At 41.5% G+C, this 26,322-nt stretch overlaps 1 protein-coding gene across 6 annotated transcripts in view; it reads right to left on the bottom strand.

Annotated features, from left to right (window-relative positions):
* NEURL1 (neuralized E3 ubiquitin protein ligase 1) overlaps positions 1 to 26,322 on the bottom strand; it is a 152,507-nt gene that overhangs the window by 58,726 nt on the left and 67,459 nt on the right. For all 6 annotated transcript variants that reach the window (XM_027648187.1, XM_027648190.1, XM_027648191.1 and 3 more), the window contains one exon: positions 4,087 to 4,328. In XM_027648187.1, coding sequence (XP_027503988.1) covers positions 4,087 to 4,328 — 242 coding nt within the window. The remainder of the gene's footprint in view (positions 1 to 4,086; positions 4,329 to 26,322) is intronic.

The raw sequence follows: 26,322 nt of genomic DNA, 5'->3' as shown, positions 1-26,322 counted from the left end.
CAGTCTTTCCCGTGTTTAGCTTGTCATACTGGATCACAGCCTTACAGCAGAGAACTTGTGTGTGGAAAAGCACAATTTAAAGTATCTAAGTTTATTAAATACGCAATTAGGAGGCGAAAATAGATGTTGTCTTATGATTAGGAAAAACCTATTTATTTCAGCTGTGAGTGGTGTTTTTCAAAACATGTTGTGCACAACTACACTCCACCTGTCAGTACGCAATGACTCAGTGTGACTGGGGTAAGGAACAGAGTCTGCTTTAGTTTTTGGAATGGTTCACGTCTCATATCCACCCTTCTGCACCAGAGAGACAGCAGGACAATGGATTGCAGATGCCTCCAGAGTCATCAGCTTCTTCTCACAAGAACTAAGCCCTGAACTGCAGGGGATCTGAGGGGAGCAGGCAGCAGGTCCTAAACGCATGCAAGACATCCAAAACACTACTCAGTTACAAAGTTGCTTTTTTCCCACGGAAGTAAGGAGTCTTCCAGAGTTAGTATGGTCCCCAGATGGAGATGATGTCCTTGGAGAATTTTTATCTCACATTTTCTTGTTTGAGTATGAACCTGCTGGGATTTGTTCCTCTCAAAGGGATTCAGCCTGTCAGCATCCAGACTACGAAATGAAAGACCTAAGGATGCAGGATCCAACCTTGATGTGGAGCCAAGACAAGTCCTGCATGCCAGTCAACACATAATTGGTGTATCTGTTCATGCACTGAACCTGCAGCAAACATGGCAGCACTTGAGATAGTCCTGCTATCCTCAGTGCCTGCTAGCCTCAAGTAATTCCACTGTTGACTGCAGGACAAGAGCAGAAACATGGATAGGTACTACCTAGCAGATGTCACACAAAACTTGTTGCCTTTCTGTAATTTCTTGCTCTGCCAAACAGTAATGGCTCGGATGAATGGCAAAGCCAGAAACTGAACTGTCCGGGACTGCAGGACTTTGTCCTAAAAAGCCTGGCAGCAACCACTTGTGTTCCAACTTGGAAACATAGGCTTTTCAAAAAGGGATTCTACAAGACATTTTCTTTGGGCTTCTGGATTCTCTTCTAATCACATTTGTAAATACTGTATTTTTCTTTCACATGCTCCTCTTCAAGGCAAATCTGAAACATGTGCCCTTGGGGGCACAACAATCTCACAACAAAGACATTGTTCAAAGCCTAGAGAATTCTGTTTTATAATTGAAGTATCAGAGAAAATAACTTAGGGCTCAGAAAAAAAAGTTATCAACAGATAATTTTTCAGTTAAGGGAGTGCTGCTCTTTATCCCTATTCAGTCCAGCCAGGCACCTAAACTGTTTACATGAAACATTTGATCACTGACCTCAGTCCTAGGAACCACAGGAAGTTCCTGCTTGCGGGATGGACACTAGGGTGGCACTGAAAAGGACTAAAGTAGATTTGCTATTTTTTATACCTGACCAGGATCGTGAGTGTCCCCAGCAGAATTGGGGTGAACCGGGCATGCACGTGACAAAATGGGGAAACATAATACACACTCTCCAAGAAGAAGTCTGGATTACTTATTGCAGAAAATTTACCACAAGCCCTAAAAGCTTTTGGGTCTAAGATAAATACAGCCTCATTGTCATTTGTACAATTTAGTTTCTTGCCAATACTTCACAGCAATCACAGGCCGCGTGAAGTAAATATTCATATGGTAATTGAGGCTGCACATGTTCCATGTATTAATCAGCACCTATAAACAGTTCTCAATACAGTCTGACCACAGGCGAACTAATATCCAAATTCAAATCAAGTATAAAGCCTGCCAAGAATTAGACACAGCTGGACAAAGGAAACACAGTTTTGCTAAAAAAGGCAATGGTTAATGATGGACCAAATTCTCCCTTCAGCAGTCACTGTTAGCAGAAAAGCTTGGGAGGTCCACTGGGTACCAGAAAGGGAGGAAAAGACAGAATCAACACCCAAACTGCTAAGCCATGCCTGCTTCCAGAGATTCAGGCTCCTGATCTTTACTGCCTTGTGCCATCTTTGAGAACCTCATTCCACTCCCTAGCAATGCCCTGAATTACATGGAAGAAGCCATACTGGGACATACATCTCTGAGGCTGTTTGACAGCCATATTCCCATATTCCCAAAGCTGAAAAAAAATCTCAGAACAAAATGTGACATACAATACCTAATAAATAGAATGAAACCTCCTTACTTCTTTTTTCTATTTTCCAAACAGAGTTTAGACTTTATAGGACCTGAATGACTGGATTAATGGTTAGCGTTCGTCTAGTAAGATTTAAGATGCTGTTTTCCACAGGCACACACAATAGTGAGGCAATTACAGGATTGACTTATCATAAAAGCAAAGATGTTCTCACATTTTCATCCATCCCTAGAGTACAAGTTCTGGTGAAGCCTGTTGATTACTGCCATGAGACCTTCCCACTGGAGTCAGCGGGAGCTCTGCTTATAAATCTCTTGTGCAGATTTGCATGCATATTCTTCACATATGTTACGCAAGCTAAAATCCTAAAATACACAGTCATAAACAAGTGTGAATTTCCAGAGATAGCTACCTTGTTTCAGAATGAGGAAGAAATAAATAACCCAGAACCTTTGCCTAAACCACTAAATCCACTCAAATCTCTGATGGTGTCTTCAAAAGCAAAGTAATGCTTTCATCTTCTCCCAGATTATTTTCGCAGTTGGTTGTCGAAACTGCTGGCCAACATGGAAAAAAAATCTCATTAGGCAATGTGAGTGAGTCCTCTGGGATTCCACTGTGGATGGAAACAGAAGAGCTCCACAAGAAACATAACAAACCCGTAGGAGGGATTTTCTACCCACGGGCCTGAACCAGAAATCACTGAAATCTCTGTATATGTCCAAAAGGAAGCATCTTCCTTATTCCTTGCTCCTTTTCTAGCTCTAAGGGAAGAGGCAGGGAAGGCTGACTTGCTGCTGTAGGTCTCAGCACTCTGTGACCTCTAGCAATGGGCAACAGTAAGATCATTCAGACTCGGTAGCTATATGCTGAAAAACCTCCTAGAAAACTCCTGCATAAATGAAGGATTTGCAGTCAGATCATTCACGTGTGCCATGAACTAAAGTGGCTAAATAAGATGACCTACGTTGTGCCAAAGTAAGGCATGAAATCAGCTAAGAGCAGAAAAACACAGTCCCACAAATTAGAGGGCATAAAGACTGGGAACTATCTGTGGATGAAGTTCAAAGGGCTCCAAGCTCCTTAAGGGCTAAAAAGTGCTTCAGTTCTTAAGGAGACTGAGGAGTTTCTTCATGAGAAAGCAGCTCCTGATGCACATGGAGGCATGGTGTGTTAGAGGAGCTGAATTTCCTGTGCCAGCTGCAGCACCAGGAGTATGAATTCCATCCTCTGGGCTACCACAGTCAGGTGACTGATTCAACAAAGCAGTCAGCAGATAGACAGAAAGATCCTTTTCTTAGACAGCAACTGTGACTGCACTCACTGTTCCTTTCATCCTTTCATCCAAACCCTTCTGTTTTCCCTGCCAAGCACACAAGCAAGCACCTTCACTTCCAGGTCCTTTTCAGCTCTTATGACTTGGCTGTGGAGAGGCTGACTCTCACCTCCACGAGACTAGCCCTCATTGCTGCTTTGTTTACAGGAACAAAAGTGCTCCTTGGGGACTGGAATGCCTTCACTAACTCCTCAACCTCCCTCAGCCTGCCAGCAAAACTCCTCTACAGGAAAGGAGCAAAGCCTAGAGGACATGTCGGGTAGGGAGATATTAAGGCTGCTGCCTTTCAAACTAATCAATACAACCCTTTTTTCTTGCTTTTTCCAAGCAATCTCAATTTAATCTGTTGTTCTTGTCTAACATCAAGACAATTGTCTTTGGAACACAGATTTCCCTTTTGTTCCCAGTTTCTACAGCAGTCTGTACCTGTGGCTCCAAGAATCGCAGTGACAAAAGCAGAAGTACCAATGAAGATCACAGATCTTTAAGGCCAAGATCTGACTACTGTGCTTTTCAAGGAAGGGCTAGAGATCTGCTGCAAGCACCAAAGCCTGGTACACCCCAGCATTCATTCACAGCAGCTCCCATGGCAAAAAGGGAAGGTATAATTTACTCACCTTAAGCCTGACTTGTTCATAAATAACAATAGGCCTGTTGCTGAAGGTAATGGCATTGCAGAAGCTAGCCTGGCGCTTCACCGCCTTCTGTGTTGTGTCCATGATGATCTGGGATCCCTTCGTGTGAGGATGGAAAAGCAGAGGGCTGATTGACAGAGTTCCACACTGTGGGATGGGGAGACAGTGCTTCTGCTTGTGGTGGCATCGGTGGGAGGAATTTGAAAACGACCCACCAATGGAATCTGAAAGCAAAATGGGGAAAAAAGGGTTTCAAATCTGCTATGAGTAACAAGGTAATTTTCAATGCAAAAAAAAAAGGCAGAAGTACTTCAGAGAAAAACTATAGATCAAAGAAAAAAAGCTAGCCAAATCCTTACTCTGTAAATCACTGAGGGTTTCTAGAGCATCTTGAGCAATAAAAGACTACAAGAATATTGAAGCCTCCCATCTGGACAATCTGATAGTACAAAGCATGACACTGAGACTGCACCTCAGCAGTGAAATCACAGGCCGTCTTGAGGTCACAGACCAGGAAAGAACAAAAGAATTGGTTCCAAAACTGGAGCAAAGTATGTGTGAAGTTGCTGTATCAAAGCTGTCACACTTAAAGAACAATCTTCCACTTCCAGAGGAGTCCTACACAATTTGATCATTTCTTTCACACCTCCTTTGCAACAGCCTCCATGTGACTCTGGACGCTGCCCTATCCACCCATGCTAAGTGCCGGTTCCAACACACACACTGCTAATTTATACTCAAGCTCTACTCAGCAGTAACCCACCTGAACTTCTCCACCAAGCCCCATCCATTCTCCTCTCTCCTCCGCTGATGGGAACCTCAGCTGAGATGCCACTTGTCATGAAGGCATTGATCAGCACACTATGATTACAGTGAGGAAAGCAAAGAGGGAGAAAGGCTACGAAGGAGGGAGATTACATCTTTCTCTAACCAAAACCCTACACAAAGACTGTAGGGTGGTCTGCACAATCAACATAGCTACGACAGCGGCTTTGTTCATGAACAAATGGGCACACACGTTTCTTTTCAACAGGGAGCCTGCAGCAGTTCCAGCCCAAAACAACCATTATACTGAACACAGGTCATCTGCTTCCTTTTCCTTGTGTGCACACACACACACTACATTATGCACATATGTTTGGGAGGAAACACTCCTAGATTTGGAAACAGAGTACCAACAGAATAAAGGACTATTCTGTGACAGACTCAGTGATGCAACTAAAGCAAATATGACCTTAACAATGTGCCAGTTTGTGCTGTAAAGATGCATGACTAAACAGTATCCTTCGAACATACAAATGATGGAAACTAACCATGTAATATTCTTCACGCAAATTAATTGCTCATTGTTATGTCTTTCTATAGCTACAATAACATAATGCTTACAAAAGCCTGGACCCTATTCCTCCCAGCCTTTTGGGCAGTCTTAGCTTCTAGCTACACAAAGTTGTAGTGGCACATCATCAGAGTGAGTGTGAATAACTACTAGCAGAACCTAAAATGTTGGTTTATGATGAGAACATTATAATTCAACTTCAGCATCTGTCACTTGGCCTTCTCCTCTTGTCTCTTTGTTTGGTTTTTTTTCCCTCCCATTTTCAGCAACAGTTCTAGCCTTTAAAAACAGAGCAGGGAGGTCATACAGCAGGTTGTTACCTTTAAACACTTTCATTAATGCTTTATGGGAGAGATGAACCAACAGGGAGTTATTTGATGCTAAAAATGTTGTGGAATATGTCAACTTCCTTCTCCTGTTTCTCACACATGGAGGAGAAGAAATAATGAGCAGAGTACCAAGAAAAAGCAGAGGTTAACCTGAGCAGGTAGGTCACAGAGGGAAACCTTTAGAAGGAACAGACTGCATGAAGGAGGAGCTTGACAAGGGGAAGGTCAGGATGCTGCAGCTCACATAAGCCTGACCTTTTCCCTTTGGAAAAGTCACTACTGACCTGGGGCAGTGCACCCTGACTTTTCCCACAAACCAGACCAGGTGGTCAGAAGACAATACAAGCTGCAGTAGCCCCACAGACAGAATCTTCTGAGGTTACTGCCTAAGACGTGTTTAATTCGAGACTGTCTTATGCCCCCAAGAACAGGAGGTTGAACCCCTTCCAGTACCACTAGCTTTTTTGCAAACCAAGTACGTTCTTTACTACCACTCTTCTGAAACCCTGTTAAGTCCCCAGCTTCAGTAATATCTTGCTGATGAGTTCCTCGGTCTTAATGGTATTTTGTAAAGAACCATTTCCTTTACCACTGTAAACATGATGCTTTTCACAATCACAAATTATAAGCCAGAGCCAGCAAAAGTGGCTGACTTCACCTTGCTCCACTCCACCTCCCCAAGTGGGTCATACTTGTCTGTAGGGACAAGACCACTGAGAGATAGTCAAAGTAAACCATCCCAGCCTCTCTTTTGGCATAATTTTTTCAGTCTGCTGGATCTCCTCAATGCTCATCTCTTAGCTGTCTCTTTTTTTCTGCTATACCCCTTCTTTTATAGGTAGATCAATTAAAAATAAACATCTAGTGTAAAAACTTCAACTTCCACATTTTTTTAAATATATATGAAGTAACAATCACTTCTGAAACAAGACACCTATAGAGGGATATAATCAATTGTTTGAGAAAATTTAAAGTCAAGGGATCCATAGAAAAATACGATTAACTCTTTTTCTGATAATTTCCAGTCCTTTCTGTTCAACACTTCTTTGATACTTTCTAGGGGTGCATATATGTGAAAGATAAGAAGCTACTGGACAACGTACATTCAATTCACGCCATCTTTGCATCTAGATCTGTTTGTAGCTCAAACATTTTGCTAGCAGTCACTCACCAAAAACAATTTGTGCAGCACAAAGGCACACACATTTTAACCTATTTGCATATCTCAGGGCTCTAATTTCACTGGATAAACTGACTGAGATAATAGCCGCCACACCTCTCCATGGGACATTGTGCCCTTTTAAGGTGTGGTAATGGAGTCAACAAAACTCCCCACAGCTTTAAAAGAGGCTCTTAAAACAACATGCCTATGTCCAGAGCATTTGCTGGAGCAGCGTTATGGAGCTGTAGGGTCCTCTCTGACCCCATTAGAAAGATGTCAGAGGAACACCTCTGGTGTGATAGTCAAACCCATGCCAGAGTAAAGCCTGCAGGGAGAGTGCCCCCAATGCAGACAACTGAAACGTAGGGCAATCATGCTCCATGGGAATGGAAGAAATCACTTCAGGATCAGCTTCCACAGGTGGATAATGCAAATGGGGAGGAGACTCCTTCTTCCTCCTAAATGCTCTTACACAGCAAAGACTCCTGCACGATGAACACATTTGGGTAAGGACCAGACAAGATCTTCATTTTAAGAAGTGCAACTACTTAATAAGGAGGTTTTGCACCTTATAACTACTTGGAGAAATCACTAAGCAATAGGTCACATGCAAAAACCTTTTCTCAACTTCTTCAGGGCACCATGTCCCCTCCAAAATGAGGAGACACCATACAACTTCAGATAGCAACACAAACAGCTACGACTGGACTTACACAAGGAAAGGGACATTTTAGCAATACATGCTTAGTTGGCTAAAACTATCACAGAATCATCTTCCTAAAGCTTTTGTTCTCATTAGGTTGGACCTAGACTCCAGTCTTCTCCCATCCCCTTGTTTTAACTACCACACATTTTGACATTCTCACCCTTTGCTACCAGCAATAGTGGTACAATACAGCCAGGGCCTTGCAGTAGGTTTCACATTTTTTTATGTAAAAGAATTGAATTAAACTCACAAACACTGAGTTTCAGCTGGTAAAACAGGCAAAAGTACTCCTGATTTCCCATCATCCATTCAAGACTCCATTAACTGGAGTCTGTTTCAGCTGATTCCTGTGCCACAACCTGAATTATCAACCCCCTAACAAAGGTGAAGTGCAGTTATTGCTTGAAACAAAAATTGCAAACAAATAAGTATTTGAAATGAGGCTCAAATAGAGTGTTCAAGGGTACTGCAAGCTTCCCATTCCACAAGATAAACAATTTCACCCTGACAAGTAGGAGCTGTAACATGAGAGGACTATGGAAATTGGTACCTTGTGATAAAAGTCACAAGAGGAAGATCATGCCTGTCTTAAAACAGCCTCTGTGTTGAAGGGCTGCAAATGCAGAGATCTGGATGCCCGTACAGCTTTCCACATTCCACGTTCGGGGTCACAAAGAACAGAATCTGTTCACTCCTAAAATTTTAATCTTTCAATTCATGCCCAGTTACAGATGCTGTTTGAACTATTTCACCCAGCACTGGGTTTAAACCCTGAACACAACCTGCCCCTAATACCATAAGCCCTGTCAAGAGATCAGCAAAAGTGGTAAAATACCACTTGCTCTCCTGAGCCACAAGAGCACGGACAGGATCTTGTGAAACCTTTAGTAAGCCAGGGTGAAGGACACACTACCATGAACCACAATGTTAAGCAGTTGAACCTCTCTGCCTTCAGTGTCCCACTCCTAAGCTCATCTTTTCTGGAGCCCCATTTGAGAAAGCAGTGTATTGTCCCAAAGGTGGTACAATTATCCCTCCGTGTGCATCTCCCTCCCTCCTGGTCTCCTGGATCTCAAGGCCTGAACAACATCCTACACACAACATACAGCCTACACATAGTATACAAGGCAGCAGTGGAAGTTCACAGCTTAGAAAAATGCATCTCAAAGCCTGTTAGGGGTTTTTACCAGAAGTGCTGCAAACACTAGATACAATCTTAAAAAGGTTTGGGATTTCTTAAATGCTGCAAGAAATTACTGGATTTAATTTTTTTAAAATACATTTTTGCCAGTTGAAAATATCTTGATAGGCACCTATCAGAATGCTGTAAAAAATAATTTCAGATTGAAAACAAACTGCAAGGTATTTAAGATAAACTTCTTACAGCATGTGAAATAAGTGCCATTCAGAATTGAAAGAAATAGAAAAGAAGGCTTTAAAGCAGAGCCCCAAGACTGACACACAAATAGGAAGGACATATCCCTGTCTGCCTGGAGAGGAGAGGAGAGGTCTGGGGTGGTGACAGACGTACCTGTGCTGCAGGCAATTGGCAGTGAAAAGAATGGACAGGGCAAACACCGCACTATGAACGGAGAAGAGGGTTTCAAAATTATTACATTATCAAAAGAGGTTGACAGTGCTTTATCTGGCAGGTGGTCTTACTGCATAAGCATTTAAGGGGAAGGATTTTGAGAAGAAAGAAAAGGAAACCATGTGTGAGTGTGGGGAATGCAAGGGAAGCTCTGCCCAGGGGATGCATGGATGATGCAGCAGAAAAGGTCTGGCCCTGAAAGAGCACCCACACAGACCTTCCAAAGCTGGATAATTACTAGCAGCACAGAGAGAAAAAAATCAACTGAGAAGAATGCTTGTAATCCTTACTACTTCTTGAGCTGGACCCAAATTTCTGAAAATTATCAGTGAAATATGGTGTAACCAGTTACACTAATCCTTTATATTTGTTAATAAAGTTCAAAAGGAGAAAACATAATGAAATTATTGTGCTAGGCTTTGCAAATGGATTCTTAAAAGCACACTTTGAGATACAGTTTACTAAAAATAAACATTAGCTTAACACCAGTGGAAACTGGAAAAGAGTTGCAAATCTTGTTTTCTCACATGTAGCCTGACCCAGGGCATGTGCACAGAAGAAAGAGAACCATAAATTAATGCAAATTTTCACTGCCTTTAAAAACATGTTTGCTGTTCTTGAAGGAGTAAGTAATAATGTATCTCCAGTCTACATCCAACTCTCTCTGTGCCTGTATGACAACAATGACCCTGTCGGATTGCTGTCCCCACAGTCAAGTACTCATCTCTGTATTGCAAGATGACCAAGAAGCAAAAGCAAAGCTTTGTTCTTTCACAAACTATAGCCTTGCAGGTGTTGGGGCATTAGATAGAAATAAAAATGGTTAATTCAAGAGTATTAAATCCAAATTATGGAGCATCTTGGGTTAAAGTTTAGTGAATTAAGGAAGTATCTACAAGGTGGATCTCAGCCAGCAGGTCAGATCTAGCACTCCCATCCAAGACTCCAAAAGAAGTCAAAGCCAAAACATAACTTATTTTCATCTGTGCTATTTTAGCAGTGACAAGATGCATCAAGAGAATAGGTTCGCACATAGTGTAAGATTTTCCATTTAAATTGCAAACTACAAGACAAGAGGCAGGTGCAGACAGACCACATGCACATGAAAGGAGATAATACCCTTTTTCTTTATGACTGAAATGCAAAGCTATCTTTAAAGTAACAGATCTGAAAGACAAGGGTAGTTTTATAGGCACCTGTGATAAGCCCCACCCCCCACATCACCACCACCACCACACTCTCCCCCATCACCCAGTATAAAATCCTGGAGTTGACTGCAGGATGATTTGCAATGAATCCATCTCTCAAACCTGACTGATGAGTGCTGGGAAGGTAGTGGCTAATTTGTGAGGAGCCCTCAAACTGAAGAAGCTGAACTTTCATTTCATAGAGAAAAATAAAATTAGTGAAAGAGATACAAAAAATGACAGTAAGGACAGAGGGCAGTAAAACAGGTCCAACAGCTAAAATCTGGAATAAATACAAGCATGGCAGGATTTCTTTTGTCAATGGCAGAAGAGAAGACTTTCAGGGTTGTGGAAAGGAAAAAAGAAATGGAAAAGGGGAAGGAAAAGGGAAAGGAAAAGAAAGAGGAAGAGGGAAGGGATTTAGGTGGAGGTGCATTTGCTGTCACTTGCAGTGATATACATGAGCAGCAGAGATGTGTCCTGTTCAACAGTTACTCCTCATGCAGAGACAACAACTTCTGCAGGAGAACTAAGTAATTACCTGCGAGTGGGGCTTTTTCAGCCACACGGCTGAACATGATCACCTTACAAGTCCCTGGTTATAACTTGGATGTGAGGCTTTACAAAAGCTTGCTGGACGACAATGCAGAGGCTGAGCATCAGTAAGAGCTGAGAGTGAGGCAACCTTTATAAAGATTGAGAAAAGCAGAAGAGCTGAGGAGTAACAGGACAATAAGAGCTCTGCTTCGGTTATAATAAACCTGAATTGTTTCTAATATTTTTTAAAAAGGTAAAAAAATCCAGAGCAAAACTTTAGGCTGGCCAAAGGAAATGTAAGTACTACAGACAAGAGGTGGATCTGTTAATCAACTATAGGAAGGATATGGCTGAACTAATGTTTGTTGTTGAAATTACCCAGAGAGGGATAAGAAGAGCCTAGAGAAGATTCTGCCAGCTGAGGGAAGGAAGGTGAGGAAGACCCTTAAAATGCAGGAGAGGTAGAAGGAGAGGACAGCAGGGCAGGACTGAGCTGCGGAAACAAACCCTCACACACACCATCTCCATGAGGAACAATCCAGCTGACAGCACTGAGAGCACTTAAAAATACTAAGCACAACAAAGGTGGCTGATCAGGCCCATTTTTTTTTTGGTAAAGAATAGATGATATGAGAAGAGAGGTGTAAATATAGTTCTATATTCACATAAGGCTGCTGAGAAAAAATTCCTTCCCCTTATAAATGAATTTTTAAATTTCACATCTTCAGTAATGATGCTGTGTAATCATTAACCATCTCCTGGTCCCTAATTAGGCACTGTTTACTCAGTGTCTCTCAGTCATTTGCAGAAATTCAGTTATTGACATGGCACACCACAGAGGATGGCTATGAGACCCCTGGCACTGCTCCATTTCCTGTGGGTGCAGCCCATCTTGTGCAGGCTCCTTCCTTGCCTTCTCCCCATGGAAATCCTCATGAGCCACTGCCATAAGTCCTCTAAGCACATAAGGACAGTGAGAGCATAAGTAAGCAGCCATATGCTCCCTTCTGCCAGGTAAGAAGAGATGGAGAGAGCAGCCCCCCTGAAAGATGCTGGGTAGGATGAGCTGCCTCAGAAGCTGTGTCCCCCGAAGTCCAGCCATGTCCAGGGAAAGGAGAATGACATCCCTCCATCAGCAGCAGCCACTGCTCCCCACACTAGCTTCTAGCAGCTCCTCTGATTCACAGACAGCAGCAATTTGCATATGCCATATAATTATTTGGTTTTGAGAGCAGCAAGGCACTTCTGACTTTATTCGCTTTGCATCTTGGTGATTTTGCATCTTTATTGTTCTTACTCTGGCTTACTTAGGCTAACTTACTATCCTAAGTTAGATATTGTGAGTAGGAAATGAGAAGATCAAAGTGAAAAATGGTGCTCTGGAAGCATCTAAGATCTCTTTCTTGATTTAGAGCATTTTTGCTCTGCTGTGATTAGGTTGGCTCTGTCAGCAGTCTAACAAGAAATGTAAAAATATATGTCTTTAACAAAAGAAAGATTAAGTCCAGTTCAGTTTAAGATTTAGGGATGTTTCAAAAATTCTGTTTATCCTTCTCTTGCAAATGTGCAGTCTAAGAATCTTCTCCTTTGCTAATATCTGATGCTTCAGGGAGAGGAGAAACAGCTTGCCCAGGGTAATGGCTGATCTGTCTGTGCTGCAGATGGTGGGATAGAAGCAAGAAAAAACCCAAAACTTTCCATGCTCCATCCTCTTGATAATCCTTATCTTCTCAAAGATAAGCTGATACACTTGTTTGCTGTAAGATGATGTATATTTTATAAGTTATGTTTGTTTTTCTGACTCACTGCATGAACCAATTCCTTGCCATAGCTCCTTTTCCAGAAACTGTCCATTGGGATAAGCCATTGAACTGTCCCACCTCCCATAATCCCAGATACTCATATTCTTAGTATAGATCAGAACTATGCACATAACATGTTACACCTGCGCTAACATTACAGAGTTTCTCCTAATTTTTAATCACGTAAACTAAGCCCGAGTAGTTATTGCAGACACTCAACTAAGAGCAGTGCTGCTGAGATTAGGGCCAACAGTCCCTCATCCCTTTCTAAACAGGTCTCAGGGTACAGTACAAATACAAACCTTGGATCCTCTTTGAACCAAAGCTTCATACTAACAAACTGAGTGTTCCCACTGTAGTGCTAAATGCACGCTGCTTTTTTCCTTCCCCTCCCGCAATCCTGGGCACAGCTGAGATGAACAGCAAAGCTGCTGCCCCAGAGGCAGCCGTGTCTCACTGCACAGCCCACAGTCAGCAGAGCAGCCACTCTCAGAGGGTTCATGACAGTTCATACTGCAAAAAAGTAGCAACATAAAAGCAGAGCCTAACTGCAAATATTTTATGGCTGTGTATTATTTCCATGCACTACAAATCAGTGTAAAAGATGTTTTCTTCAAGGGGCCTCATATACACTGTGTTTTTAAAATGCATTCCCTCTGCTAAATATAAATCAGCAAGAGTTTTTTGTTCTTCCAAAAGATTAACTAGCCTCAGTATTTTGGGATCTAATTCTGGAATACTTGTTGAGGTGCCAGCATTCTCTTCCAATTTAAATACAGTTTAATGGAAAGTCTATCCTGGGCACATTTTCCATATACAGTGTAATAACTTAAAAGCCTGAATATTGAGAGTTCACCAGAAACAGAAGTAACCTGTCAAGGTTAAACTTTATATGTAATTTGTCAGGATGAGAAAGAATGGGGGAGCAAAGGAGAGCAGGAAAACACAAACGTAAGAATGGTAGAGACAAGCAAATGGATCTATAGAACCAAAATCCAAGAGATGGTAGAAATGGTAAAGCCTACTGACATAGCCATGCAAAGAAAATGCAAGTTAGAAAGCTGTGGTTCTGAACTCAAGGGCTTGAATTTTCTTTGAGTTATATCTGTGTAAAATAAAAAATGTGCCTCTTGACTCAAGACACTGAATTAGGCCCACATCAGGCTCCTTCCACTGTATATTTACAATGTAATCGACTATATTAGGATGCTGTTCTTTACACTCCCTCCATCACCAGTGGAAAAAGACAGGGATTATGTAGAGTATTTCTGAATTTTGCTTCTCATCTCAATGAGCAAATGGAGGACACTGCCCCACTCTACCATTCATTCCAATGCATGAGACTATACACTGGGGATAGAGAACACAGTGGTCAACAATCCTCTGTTGTTTCTGACCTCCCATATCCAAAGTGTCTTATTTAGACAGCTCCCTAATAAGAGATCACCTCTAATCGAGAAAGACAAGTGACCCAGGCAGGAGACACCATCCTATCTTGCTCTCTCCAGAAACTTCGGCTCTGCCAAGTACTCTGGGAATAAGGCAAGTGAACAGTAACACTTTGGAACAACACAGGTTCCCTAATATAGAACAGAAAGCAGGAACATCTCCACAGTGATAGCATTTGCAAGAAGGTGGTGTGGGTGCTGGACTTGTATTTGTAGGTCCAGAGCAGAGAACAAGAACTGCTGCAGGGATGCCTGTAGAAGGAGCCTGGAAAACACTCCAAGACAGGGAGAGCACCATTCATCTCACAGCAAACTCTAGAGCTGCACTAAAATATGAAAATTAAATATCCTTGAGATTATAGCCCTTTAACCCTCAAATACCATCAGTTTCTCAAAGCCATAAAAGGTTCAGGGACCAGCACGCAACGTGAGCTTGGATTAGAGCAAACAGCAAAGAGCTCCTTCCTCAAGAGCTCGTGCACTCACCCACACTGGGGATTCAGCATCCACACCTGCCTTCACACCTTCTCAAATACCCATATCTATGCCCAGCATAGCTATGCCCAGCACAGCCCTGATGTGCTCCTACCTTATAGCAGTGCATATTAGTAAGGCATAATATTCCTCTCAGTTCAGAGACATTCTTGACAACTTTGGGTTGCAGTTGTAAAATCTCCAGAAACTTTGCTGTCTCTTCTGCGTGCTTGAATTTATTGCAAATATCACATGTGTATGCCTTCACTTTGATTTATTATTTGAACAGGTCAGGATATATATTCCAGAGCCTGTTCTTCTTCTCCTCTTACTCAGCTGAAGAGTGTAGATTATGTTTATCATTCAGGACAACATACCATGAAGTTTTATGCTATAATGCCATTTCTAAAGAGTCTCAGAAGATAGAAAAAGATAGTTTTTCTTCTATCATACATGACATTTACACTTGGAGAGTGCACTTTTTCTAATATAAAACATCCGTTTAGAGTCACTTGGAGAGACCACAAGGTTGGGTCATTTTGTGCGTAGTCTTGTTTAAAAACACAGTGCTCAAGCCATGCTTGTTTCACACTCTTCCTCCTGTAGTCCCTTGCTGTTTTTCTTTGCAGGGTCTCTTGAGAGCATGCCTGCCAGGAACAGCTCCTTACACGGATTTAAAACTTAACAAGCACTTCTGAGTTGTAGTGATCATTTTCTGGAGCCCAAGCAGCGCTTTGTCCAAATGCTCCCATTCCCTCCTCCCAGTGGTGTAAGTGTGCCTCCTCTGCTGACGGCTGCCCACAAGCTCCTGTGAAAGTTTACCTCCAAACCAAAGAGCCAACAGGAACCTTCTCGTGGAGCAGCCAGGGGACACCTCAAGTGGCAGCATGGCCAAAGGACAATTCTCAGCTACAGATGCCCTTGTGATGGAGATCTTCCACTTCACAATGGGAGACACCAGGAATTTCCAGACCTTAGTGCTTAGCCTGTCTCTCTACGGACGACATTGCTCAGCTGTGTGAGCAGGTCCCTGAATCTTTTGACAAAATTTTCTGGTGTTGATGTCCCCAGATTTAGGTAATTACTCTTTTCCTTCGTGTAGACTGGTGGCTGTGGAAGTATGGTCACCCTGTACATCTTTTCTATGTCTTTTTTTTTTACTACTTTAATTTCTTTCTGATCAACTGAAAACTCTCTTTTTCAGCATGAGAAAATTGCACTGCGCACTTTGCTGTTAGTTGGAACAGTCTCCAAACTATTTCCATCCACACTGGTTACTCAAATATCAAAGATTTTCATTCAATATAAAGTCCAAAAGCAATCCTGAAGGGAAGCTCTTTAAACATATATCTGCAGAGGGTCACCTGGCTGCAGGGTTTATGCTGTTATGAAATGGAATATGAAAGTTCTTCGCTTACAAAAAGAAAAATGCACCTGAAATTCTAGTCTTGCTCCACACAGACTAAACCCAAATGATATTGATTCCAGGGGCTTTTTTCCTGCTTTTGGCAGCAAATAAATTCTTAAAGTAGAGGGTTATTAGAGCTAGCAATTATTCATGCAGGTTAAAATTTACTATTCACTTTGCTATTTGGCCACGTTTAACATCCTCTTAAATGTTTCAGGATTACAGGAGCCATGTATTTTTTTTAATTCCTTCTTTCCTCTCTCTCTCTCCTTCTGTCCATTTCTCCTTGAAGAAAATTCACAGAACACACCATCTTCCTCTCTGCTTGCTTTGCCATTCCTTCCTCTCAAAAACATCTTCCTTCTCCTCCTCCCTTGTCACAAGTATTAAAGTTTCTCAGCCACTTCTCTCTTTCAGGTCTTCTACTTCCTTCACTGGCCTCACTTTACCCAGAACATTCCTCTCTCACTTAGGTCTACTCCTTTCTTTTATTTTTAAATCTCTTGTAATCTCCTGGTTTGTTCTCCTCAAGACAGATATGCTTCATATCTTCTCATTTAAAAAAAAACAAAACAACAACTACCCATCTCCTGACACATAATAGGTCCTAGTGATTAACAGAGGCTCTCCAATCTCACAGTTATAAAAAGATGGATTTATTTTGGTAGCCCACTAGTTAATCTGTCATGTATTCCTGCAAAGTAACTTGCACTGGGTACTAAATGAGGCTACTGTTCGCCATCAAAACGGCATTTTTTTCAGGTACATTGCTGGGATGAAAGCACAGGAGCTCCATCCATGACTCTCACCATTGGCTTGTTAAACTTCCAGTCCACCCAGCAGAGCCAGCACGAGGGCCCAGACACAAAGCTCCCAGCCTAGCGCAGGGCACCAGCCCTGCTCTCCAGCAACTTCTCAGTGCACAAGTAGAAATTATAAGCAAGAACTCTTGCCCAGACTAGAGAGGACTCTGGAAGTGTTAACCACTACACCATTAAAATATTATTTTTTTCCAGGGAAATAATTTAAGTACTGCTGAGGCAAAACCGGGAGAAAGGACAACACCTCTCCCTTTACACAAGAATTTGGCCCTCTAACGCGCACATTCCTTCATTAATCTGCACTTTCTGTACCACAGTCACAAGTGGAATCTAAATTACTGACTTTCCCACTCTCATCTGGCTCTGCAGCATATTGCTTGCACCAGTTTCAACACCCTTTACCAGTAAATAACTCTGTTTCTTTAGCAGACCAGCACTTGAACGTGGACCCCTAAATTAAAACAAGAAACTTCATCATCCACTCAAACCATAAAGTTACAGTTTATTTTAACAATGATAAACAGCATATCTGATGCTTATTCAAAAAAGAGTGTGAATACTATTCCACCATCCTTTCTAACAATTCCCGCGCCAGACCCACAAAATTATCACTTAACATTTTGCTATAAACAACTGCTGGAATAGTCCATACAGAAACTTGTTTTCCTTAGCATTTGCTGCAACAGGTCAGCCAGTAAAAGACTAAGTGTGTTGAGTCCTTATTGCCAGAGGACAAGAGCACATAGACTTGCTTTATTTCTTTAAAAGAGATCCTGCCTGCTAGCCACCCCCATTGTGCTGAATCTCACAGACAGAAAGAAGAGATGGGTCTTGCCCAGAACTGTTTTTACAAGCTGCATATAAGTAAAGAAACAGCAAATAAATGGGAGTAAGAGGAAGACAGTTTTCTAAGTAACAGTGTGTTTCATCTGAATTTCAGTTATTTTAATGAATCTGTCAGCACATCTGCTATTCCATACCCATGGACAATGCAATTCCTTGCACCTGAGGACAGCAAGAGGCAACTCCCCACCTCTTCTGTCACCAATAGCACATAAAAGAGTTCTAGTCCTCTCTGATTTGCACAGGCAAAAATACACTTTAAACTGGAAGCTCAAAGCCCTTTCATTATAAGCCCTCATAGAACCACTCCAAACCTTCATGATTATTTTCTTATTACTTGGGTAACAGAGGCAACCCCACAAAATATTTTGCAAAGGAGGCTACCCCAATATTTCATGTGAGAGCATGCCAAGGAAACTTTGCCGTCCCTAGCTTGGAAATTGTGTTAACATCAGTGTGTACAAACAAAAGAAAAATTCCCAGTTATTCAGTTTTCAGTAATTTTATAATGCTGCAGACTTACTCACATGATCTCTCCTGACATAGATGACCAGTTACCCCTTACTGAAGTTGGGTAGACATGAGAGGAATATCATGAAAATGAAAAGATGACTGCATTTCTAAATAGCTGAAGGAAGAGAGATGCACTAGAAAAGCAAGATGGTTTGGAATAGGAACAACATGCTCTTTTGCAATTCATGCAAAAGGACATTTCTGCATATTGATGTATTGGTAAGAGTGAAAAGAGGAAGAAATTCGATGTCACATGAGTCAGAGCATTGTTCCTGAGGAAGCCACATTCATGGCATGACTGCCTTGAAGGTCACGTGGGAATAGCAAACAAGCCTAAAGGGCTCAGGGGACTTTATTCTCCTGGTGAAAAGATACATACACTATTTCAGAAAAGCAAGGAGCAATTAGGTGTGGAGATCAACTCATTCATCTAGTTGCCTTGCTTTTTTTAGTTTAAAAAATTGTGGGAAACCCTTTAGTCTTTGTTCAGATAAGCAGTATTTCTTCTGATAAGAAAGACCACCGTATTTTTAATTAAAAAAAAATTTAGTATATAAATGCACCTGTTTTTCTAAGCCACAGCTCTAAACTGTAATGTAATAAGGACCACACTGCATCCCTGACAGATGCTCCTTCCTGACACCACAGAAAGATGCAGCTGTTGAACTGGAGTCTGCAAATCCAGACCTCTGGGCCACAAAACATTTCCCTCGTTAGTCTTCTGCACTCAAAAGCAGATCTTAATGCATAATCTGAACCTACTGCTGTAAATACAGTACATAGAGGGAAAACACAAAATATTTGTTATCAAACTGAAGTTACCCAAATCCCAAACCACTACCAATCTGTATTTTTTTCCCAGAGGGTGCACTACAAAATCTCTGGAGTACTGAAGGGTATTGAGGGCAATTTGCCCATACTTAAGCTTTATTACAGCTGCTCACACAGTACGACACACCTTCCTGTGTATCAACTCAGCCAGCAGTACTAGCCATGTATGTATAGCAAAACTACAGCTTCTGCCATACCACTAAAGACAAAACTGATACAAAGTCATAACACAAGGGTTAAAGCACAGATTTTCCAAAGCACAGGATTAAGAGAAGGTGGAAAGCGGGTATTGCCTTGTATACATAGCCATTAAACCTCAAAATATTCCAGTTATCATATGTTAAAGAACTTCTCAGTCTCCAAGCAATTGCCTGCACACTGGTCAGTGTGAAGCTGCCATCAGCTTGGGATGAGGCATGACCTGGAGTCCTCAGGGAACAGTTTTGCTCTATGAGGGTTCAGAGCAGAAAGGTCTCTGAGGGATAACTCCTGAGTGGGTGAAGAGAGCTCAGGTAGCCACTTTACAGATAAGGAGATAGAAACATCTTCCAGCAAAATGGCTGAGGTTACCAGATCTCTGGAGAAGAGCATTGCAAGAGCTGCAGTCAGCTCTTGCAAACATGCTGAATTACTTTAGCACTCTTTCAAATCTATCTGTAGTACATCTGAAGGATATTTCACTGCATCTTATTCTTTCTGCCATGGGTATAGATAGCCTGAATGTTTCATCCTTTGTATGATAAATGCCATGGCACACCTGCAGGAAGGATGCAAGGAGCTGCAATCACTGCATCTCCATTTCAGGAATTAATTTCTAACATCATGCAAGATCTACTGCATTCCAAAGACAGCACAACCCACTTTCCTACCTAAGCCTCACTGCTAGAAGCTATGCACAGAATAGCTGTGCATACTCTCCTTATCGAGGAGAGTAAGATCATTTTACAGTTAGTAAATCCAAGCAATGAGATACAAAAACACAGTATCTCCCACCTTTGCTAAAGCAATAGAACTTTGGGCTGATCAGAAAGGAGACAAGTTTGTCCAGGAACATTCTCAAAGCCATGTTGCTTCATCAAGGTCCCTTTGGCCAATTTTGTAACGCCACTGACGGAGAGACAGATTAAGAGTAGAAGAACAGCAACTCTACCATGCTGCAGCTCCAGTTCCACGTGAGATGGACCAACATCCATCAGGACTTCCAAACTTGCATTCCTTCTAAACACATAGCTTCACTCAGAGTCATAAAACAAGAAGGCAACATAGTCTCTTACACTTCAGACATGAAAAAAACAGAGGGTGGCATTGAACTGGTTTAGGATAATGAGAAAATAAATTGAGCAATTCTCCTTTTCCAAACTGCAAGAAATTCATAGCACTGATGATGCCTTTGTAAAAGGAATTAGATTTTTAAAGCTCTATTTTATATTTCATAATCTGATTCTATTTGGTGTGCAAAGATATAAGACATTTTGATCTGGGATGCTTCAGCACATTATAAGCACCCATATTTCCATCTTCCAGAGAGACGTTTTTCTTTTAACTTTTTTTTTTTAATCTCAGATTCTTTGTAAGATGTCATTTTTAACCTTTGAAAAATACAAATTCTTAACACCCTTATGTCTTCAGTCAGCCTCCAAACAGCCCTAGAGAAAAGTAAGGTTTTATTTAAAGTACTTTTAGTTGAGGCAGTGAATATCAGAGATAGACAGATCAGAGACAAAGCTATAGCTTTCAAAACTCTCCCCCAAAAGCCTTTTCCCTTCTCTCTCCCCACAAAAGCTAAAGCAAATGAAACATTTCTGTCTTTCTTCTGACTGAAAGCCTGGTCCGTGGAACAGAAAACAAAATTCAAGATTTATTTCATTCCAATAAAGTATCCCAAACATCCTCGCCACCAAGTTGCCATTTGTCCAGTTTTCTAACATTTACTTTTTCCAAGCCAGAAAAAGTGAAATCACGGAGACATTTTCCTTAAGCAAAATATATTTACCAGAAATCTTCTTTACTTTGCAGCAGGAACCAACCCACAGCATGGATCACATTTACGCCACAGCTGTGACAAATGCCCGCTGAACTGCAGCACTTAAACCACTTGCATTTTGAACAGCAGTTTGTCTAGTGATACTAATTATTCAGGAGGTCTCTGCTCCTAGAAACATAAACACTTCTTTTCATACCAATCGCATTTTCTTTTCCATGTGGTGCTTCCAGCAGAGACTGAAATTAAAATGGCTTCCTTGTGTGCCATGGTGTGGTTTATTGCTCAAATTCCCCTCTGCTCTTGCAAACAGGGGAGAACATCACACCCGGGCTCTGCACAGCACTTTCCCATCCTTGTTTTGTAGGTAGAAACCTCCTCTCTGCAAGTGGGAGAGCTCTCCCAGGCTCAAAACCATCCACCCTTCTCAAGGCTGCGCAGCTTCCTTGTAGCAGATAACACCAGGTCCAGGACTTGCAGGAGCCTGAGGATCACTTGACCTTCATAAGGCAAGCTAAAGGGAGCTGCTGCTAGGTAGCACCACGGGGAAGAGAAAAACAGGCTCTTGCAGGAGTCCAAGTCAGAAAAAATCACAACCAATCTCCAGACCTGCCAAGGTGTAACTCAGACACAGACACATGCTTCCTTTAAACTCCCTCCTGCTTCAATGGGCACTGCTTAAGCCAGGCCACAAGCCTCAGAATTTGTTGAAAAACACAATTTCAGTCCCACCCTGGTATCTCACAGCAGGTCCTGCTTTTGCTGACAAGTCTATAGGCCAAAAACTTCCAATGCTGTATCCACACGGCGCCACGTGGCTGCACAGCAAGGCCTATCACAGAGAAAATCTGGCAGTATCAGCCAGAAAAGGTTTCATGAAACTGCAGCAAGCAACCCAATGTCTTTGCCAGCAGCAATAATAAACCTGCATTTTCCGAGCCACACTGAGCCATCTGCAAGTCACTTGTGGGAACTTTCTTGTTAGGGAAATCAAAGATGGGAACAGCCTCTGCTAGCCAGAAAATTGAACCACAAAAAGAAGCTGATTTTCATAGCAAGGGCCCTTGGTTTATCTCAAAGGTTTCTCATGAAATAAATGATATTAATTTGATGGAGAGGGCGAGAACTTCAGATTTTTGCTGATACTGTCTGTTGGGGAGGCAGCAATCAGAAGCACACTGCTTACATTCTGTATCATGCTCATGAATGTATACGTCTTTTATTATATACCCGTTTTACTATTTTCCCTTCTTCCTTAAAATAAAACTAATACCGAAGTTTCTAATGAGGAAAATACATTCGTGCACCTGATCAATTATCACATCTCTCTTTGAACCCATCCCCTTTGCTGTGTTATCAGGCCCATGGTATATCTCAGAAAAACCAAAGGACTCCTCTTCCTAGCCCCAACTGCAGTCACCTTGAATGTTATTTTTAATGCAAATGAATTACAGTGTCCCTTCAAGAGACAATCACGGACAGAGTCAAGAAACAGGAATCCTGGTGAGACTAACTCAACAAGAGGTACAGAGAGAAGGTGGCTCTGACTCATTTTGGACTCATTTGGACTCAGATAAATATATTTTCAAAGTAAAACACAGATTTAGAGGGGAGTAGACAGGAAGAAATAATAGGGATCAATCCTAGAGCAAAGTACAGCGATCCACAGGGCTGCAGCATATGCTCCAACTGTGGGCACGTGTACAGCAAGGCTGGTGGCTGCCAGCCACACTCCTATAGCCTCAGGGAAGCTGACCTCCAGCTTGGTACCCTGCTGTGTCATCAGTGATTTCTGACAATTACTGAGAGCAAACAATAAATCCATTCTTTGGTTTGCTTTCACTTTCCAGGAAACTCCCTTTCCTTCAGGGTTAACAGTTTTTTAGACTGATCTCTGCACGTATGGATATCATTATTGAAAAATTCTTTATTAAAACTAAAGCAGCCCTACCAGTTTTGAGATCATATGTCTAGAGATCACCTCTTCTTAATTCCTGCTAGATGTCAGCAATGGTAATTATATTTGTTTAGTAAATTTATTTTATACTATTAACAATATGAGTCTTCCAGCTGGGGGACTACTCGCTTTGATTAAGTATGCAAACGATTCCCTAGGACATGTCAGAGGATTCTACGAACCTTCCTGAAGAGACAACTGCTGCCTCTAAATTAACTGAATGATAGCTAAACATATCACCCATAATTCTTAAGAAAACAAGAGAAGCAAGAAAGAGGTGAAAAAGGATCAGAGGTAAGAATGCATTCATATAGAGGAGGGCAGTCAGAGGAGACAAATAAGATAACAAAATCTGACAAACAACATTCAGTCCCAAGGTTCCATCAGAACAGAGCATCAAGTTGACAGGAAAGTTAATGGGAAAATATCACAAAAGTAAAGGACAAAATGAGAACAGGAATGCTCCTTGCTATCACCATTGTACCAAGATCCCTACACTCAAAAACTGCCACAACTAATGAAAAACACATTTGCCTTTCACAATAAATAGAACAGTTTTCAAGTGTAAATATGGTTACCCATAAAATCTCTGTATACAAGTCCTACACACTTTCTTTTTAGAAGTATCATCAGCAGTCGATGTACTTTATTATCAGTCACCTTCAGATACTGGCAGGTGATCCACAGGTCAGAGGTACAAAGCAAAATAATCTCTGGAAGTCCCACTTTCAGCAAATGCCAACACTGCTTTGGCATCCTGCCAAAGGTCTTCTGCACCAGTTAATCCAACCCTGAACAGGATTAATTCCTCATAGACACATATGCAGACCCTTTTGCTTTCAGTGCTATATAGCAATTGTGCTGAAAGCAGGGGGAGCTTAGAAACCACCTTTTCTCCCCAGTCCTGTATTAGTAGTACTCAACAAGCAACTCTCTGCAGAATATGGGAGATGTTCACCCCATAGTGAGGCTGATCCCATCACCAGTCACTCCGTCAAGTGAGAAGCTACCCCAAAATCTAGGCAATAAGTTAGAGATAAGAATACAAAGCCATACTAATTTGCACAGAAATCTCACTAGCAGGTGATGTTGTCAGGTCTTCATTTTTTCAATGTTGTTGTTTCTTATTTCTTCTTGGATATTTGAAGAAGATGGAAAGAAGATTAGGTATAAGAAAATGGAAATTATTAAATCAGAATATGTGTACAACAGCGTGCATTAGAGAACAATGCTGTTTAGTGGCATTAACTGCAAGGGTAAACTGTGGTATTTGGACTGGCTATTGCAGGATAGGCAATTAATATACTTAATGAGAAACAAACCATGGAGCTGATTTCAGCACTTGCATATAGATATATCATTCACCACTCTACAAGGAATTAAGAAAAAGATAAAAATAGAGCCCTATAGCGCAAGGTAAAAGCAGTTGCACACTGTAGCCATTTTTCACTAGGGAAATGGCCTCCACCCTCTGCTGTTCCCTGAAGTCCTACAGCAGCGGCTCAGCAGATCTCACTGGGCCTGAGGGCTTTCACACTGCACCCAAGTGTCCCAAATCTCCTGCCAACACATGTGAACAGGACCCAGAAATTATTCTCCAGGAGAACAAAATGCAGAGAAAGGACCATGTCAGGGGTTCACACCTCTTTTGCACAGGAATAAATGACTAGCCAGGTGCAGGAAAGTCCATGGAAAACAAGATCCCAAGGAAATGGGAAATGAATCCAAAGAGCCATCCAAAAGCCTCTTGCCATGCAGCATGGATGGAGTTCTGCTATATCCTAACTCCTGCTTCCTTCTTCCTTTTTGCAGCACACAACCATGGCTACATTGCTCATCAGATCTATATACAGGTGGTATAAACCTGGTCATGCATAATACTTATGTGATCCTCTGTATACACCCCACAAAGACACATGAGCCATTCTTTATATTGTATTCACAACTTACAGAGCATCACATGCAAAAAGCTTAAAAACTCAGTCATTTAAACTGAAAATCACATCTGTCAATCAGTACCACCTTCTGGGCTAAAAAGCCAACATGCTCTCACAGGAGACTGCTTTGCAATTACATTGATGCCACACGGTTACAGTTTGGAAAATGTAATACAAGATACCTTTTCTCCTGCTCCTTGTAAGAATGATTCCACAGCGAAACTCTGATGAATGTCTGTGATGTGATTAAAACAAAACTGAAACAAAGCCCTGCCAAGAATGACTTATTAGTAATTATGACTTCTAGTAAGAACAGTTATTGAGCAAATGTCCAGGTATGCAGATTCACATACAGTAATTAAAGCAAAGGTGAAACAAAGCCCTGTAATGAGTGACTTATTAGTAATTATGACTTGTAGTAAGAATAATTATTGAGCAAATGTGCAGGTATGCAGATTCACGTACAGTAATTAAAGCAAAAGTGAAACAAAGCCCTGCAATGAGTGACTTATTAGTAAATATGACTTGTAGTAGGGACAGGTACTGAGCAAATGTGCAGGTATGCAGCCTCATGTCACCCGCATGTGAATTAACCTACACTATACACATTAGCTAGTCAAAAGACCTCTGAAGAGATATGTACATATTAATCACTATCCTCTGCACATCTACATACACTGAATCCCTCTCCCAGCACAGTGCAGCAGCTTCCTTGGCTAAACCATCACTTTGTGTTAGTTTGGTTCTGAGTGAAAGAGAAATAAAAAATACTGAGTTGTTGGTTTTTTTCCTTAGACAGAATCTCTTAGATTTCGCCACCTAAAATTGAGAGTGGGATCTTCCACAAATAGCAGTTCACTCATGGCCATAAGGAGGAATTAAAAACTACTGCAGCAGATGACAACTGTATCAAACACATAAGAAGAACACAGGTATTATGACAGATGCATCTATTAGAGACTTGTTTCAAGTATAATTAGCTAGCAAGTAGTCTAATATAATTATTTAGTAAACTCTGCCTATAAGTATACAGTCATTCTTGTAGAAACCAGCTTCAGATAAACCACAAGCAATCATATTAACATTTCCTGTTTAAAACAGTGTTAAACACCTCATGTATAGATATTACATTTTAAAAAGCAAGTAAACATCCTGTCCATCAGGGCTGTGTTACCTTTGAACTTCCTAGTTCCATTTTTCTTCTCTCTGCATAGACTGCTCTGGAAAACACACCACGTACTTCTTTGGAGGTGGTGGAAAAGTGAGAGGGCATGGGAAAGTGGAGCAGAGACCGCCACAGTGCCAAGCACAGGGACACAGATGGAGACTGCACGAGTGTGCTTCAACACTGCACA

The sequence above is a fragment of the Corapipo altera genome, unplaced genomic scaffold (genome assembly GCF_003945725.1).
Source record: "Corapipo altera isolate COAL_440 unplaced genomic scaffold, ASM394572v1 56, whole genome shotgun sequence".
In the NCBI taxonomy this organism is placed as follows: domain Eukaryota; kingdom Metazoa; phylum Chordata; class Aves; order Passeriformes; family Pipridae; genus Corapipo; species Corapipo altera.
This window is presented reverse-complemented; position numbering and strand designations above follow the sequence as displayed.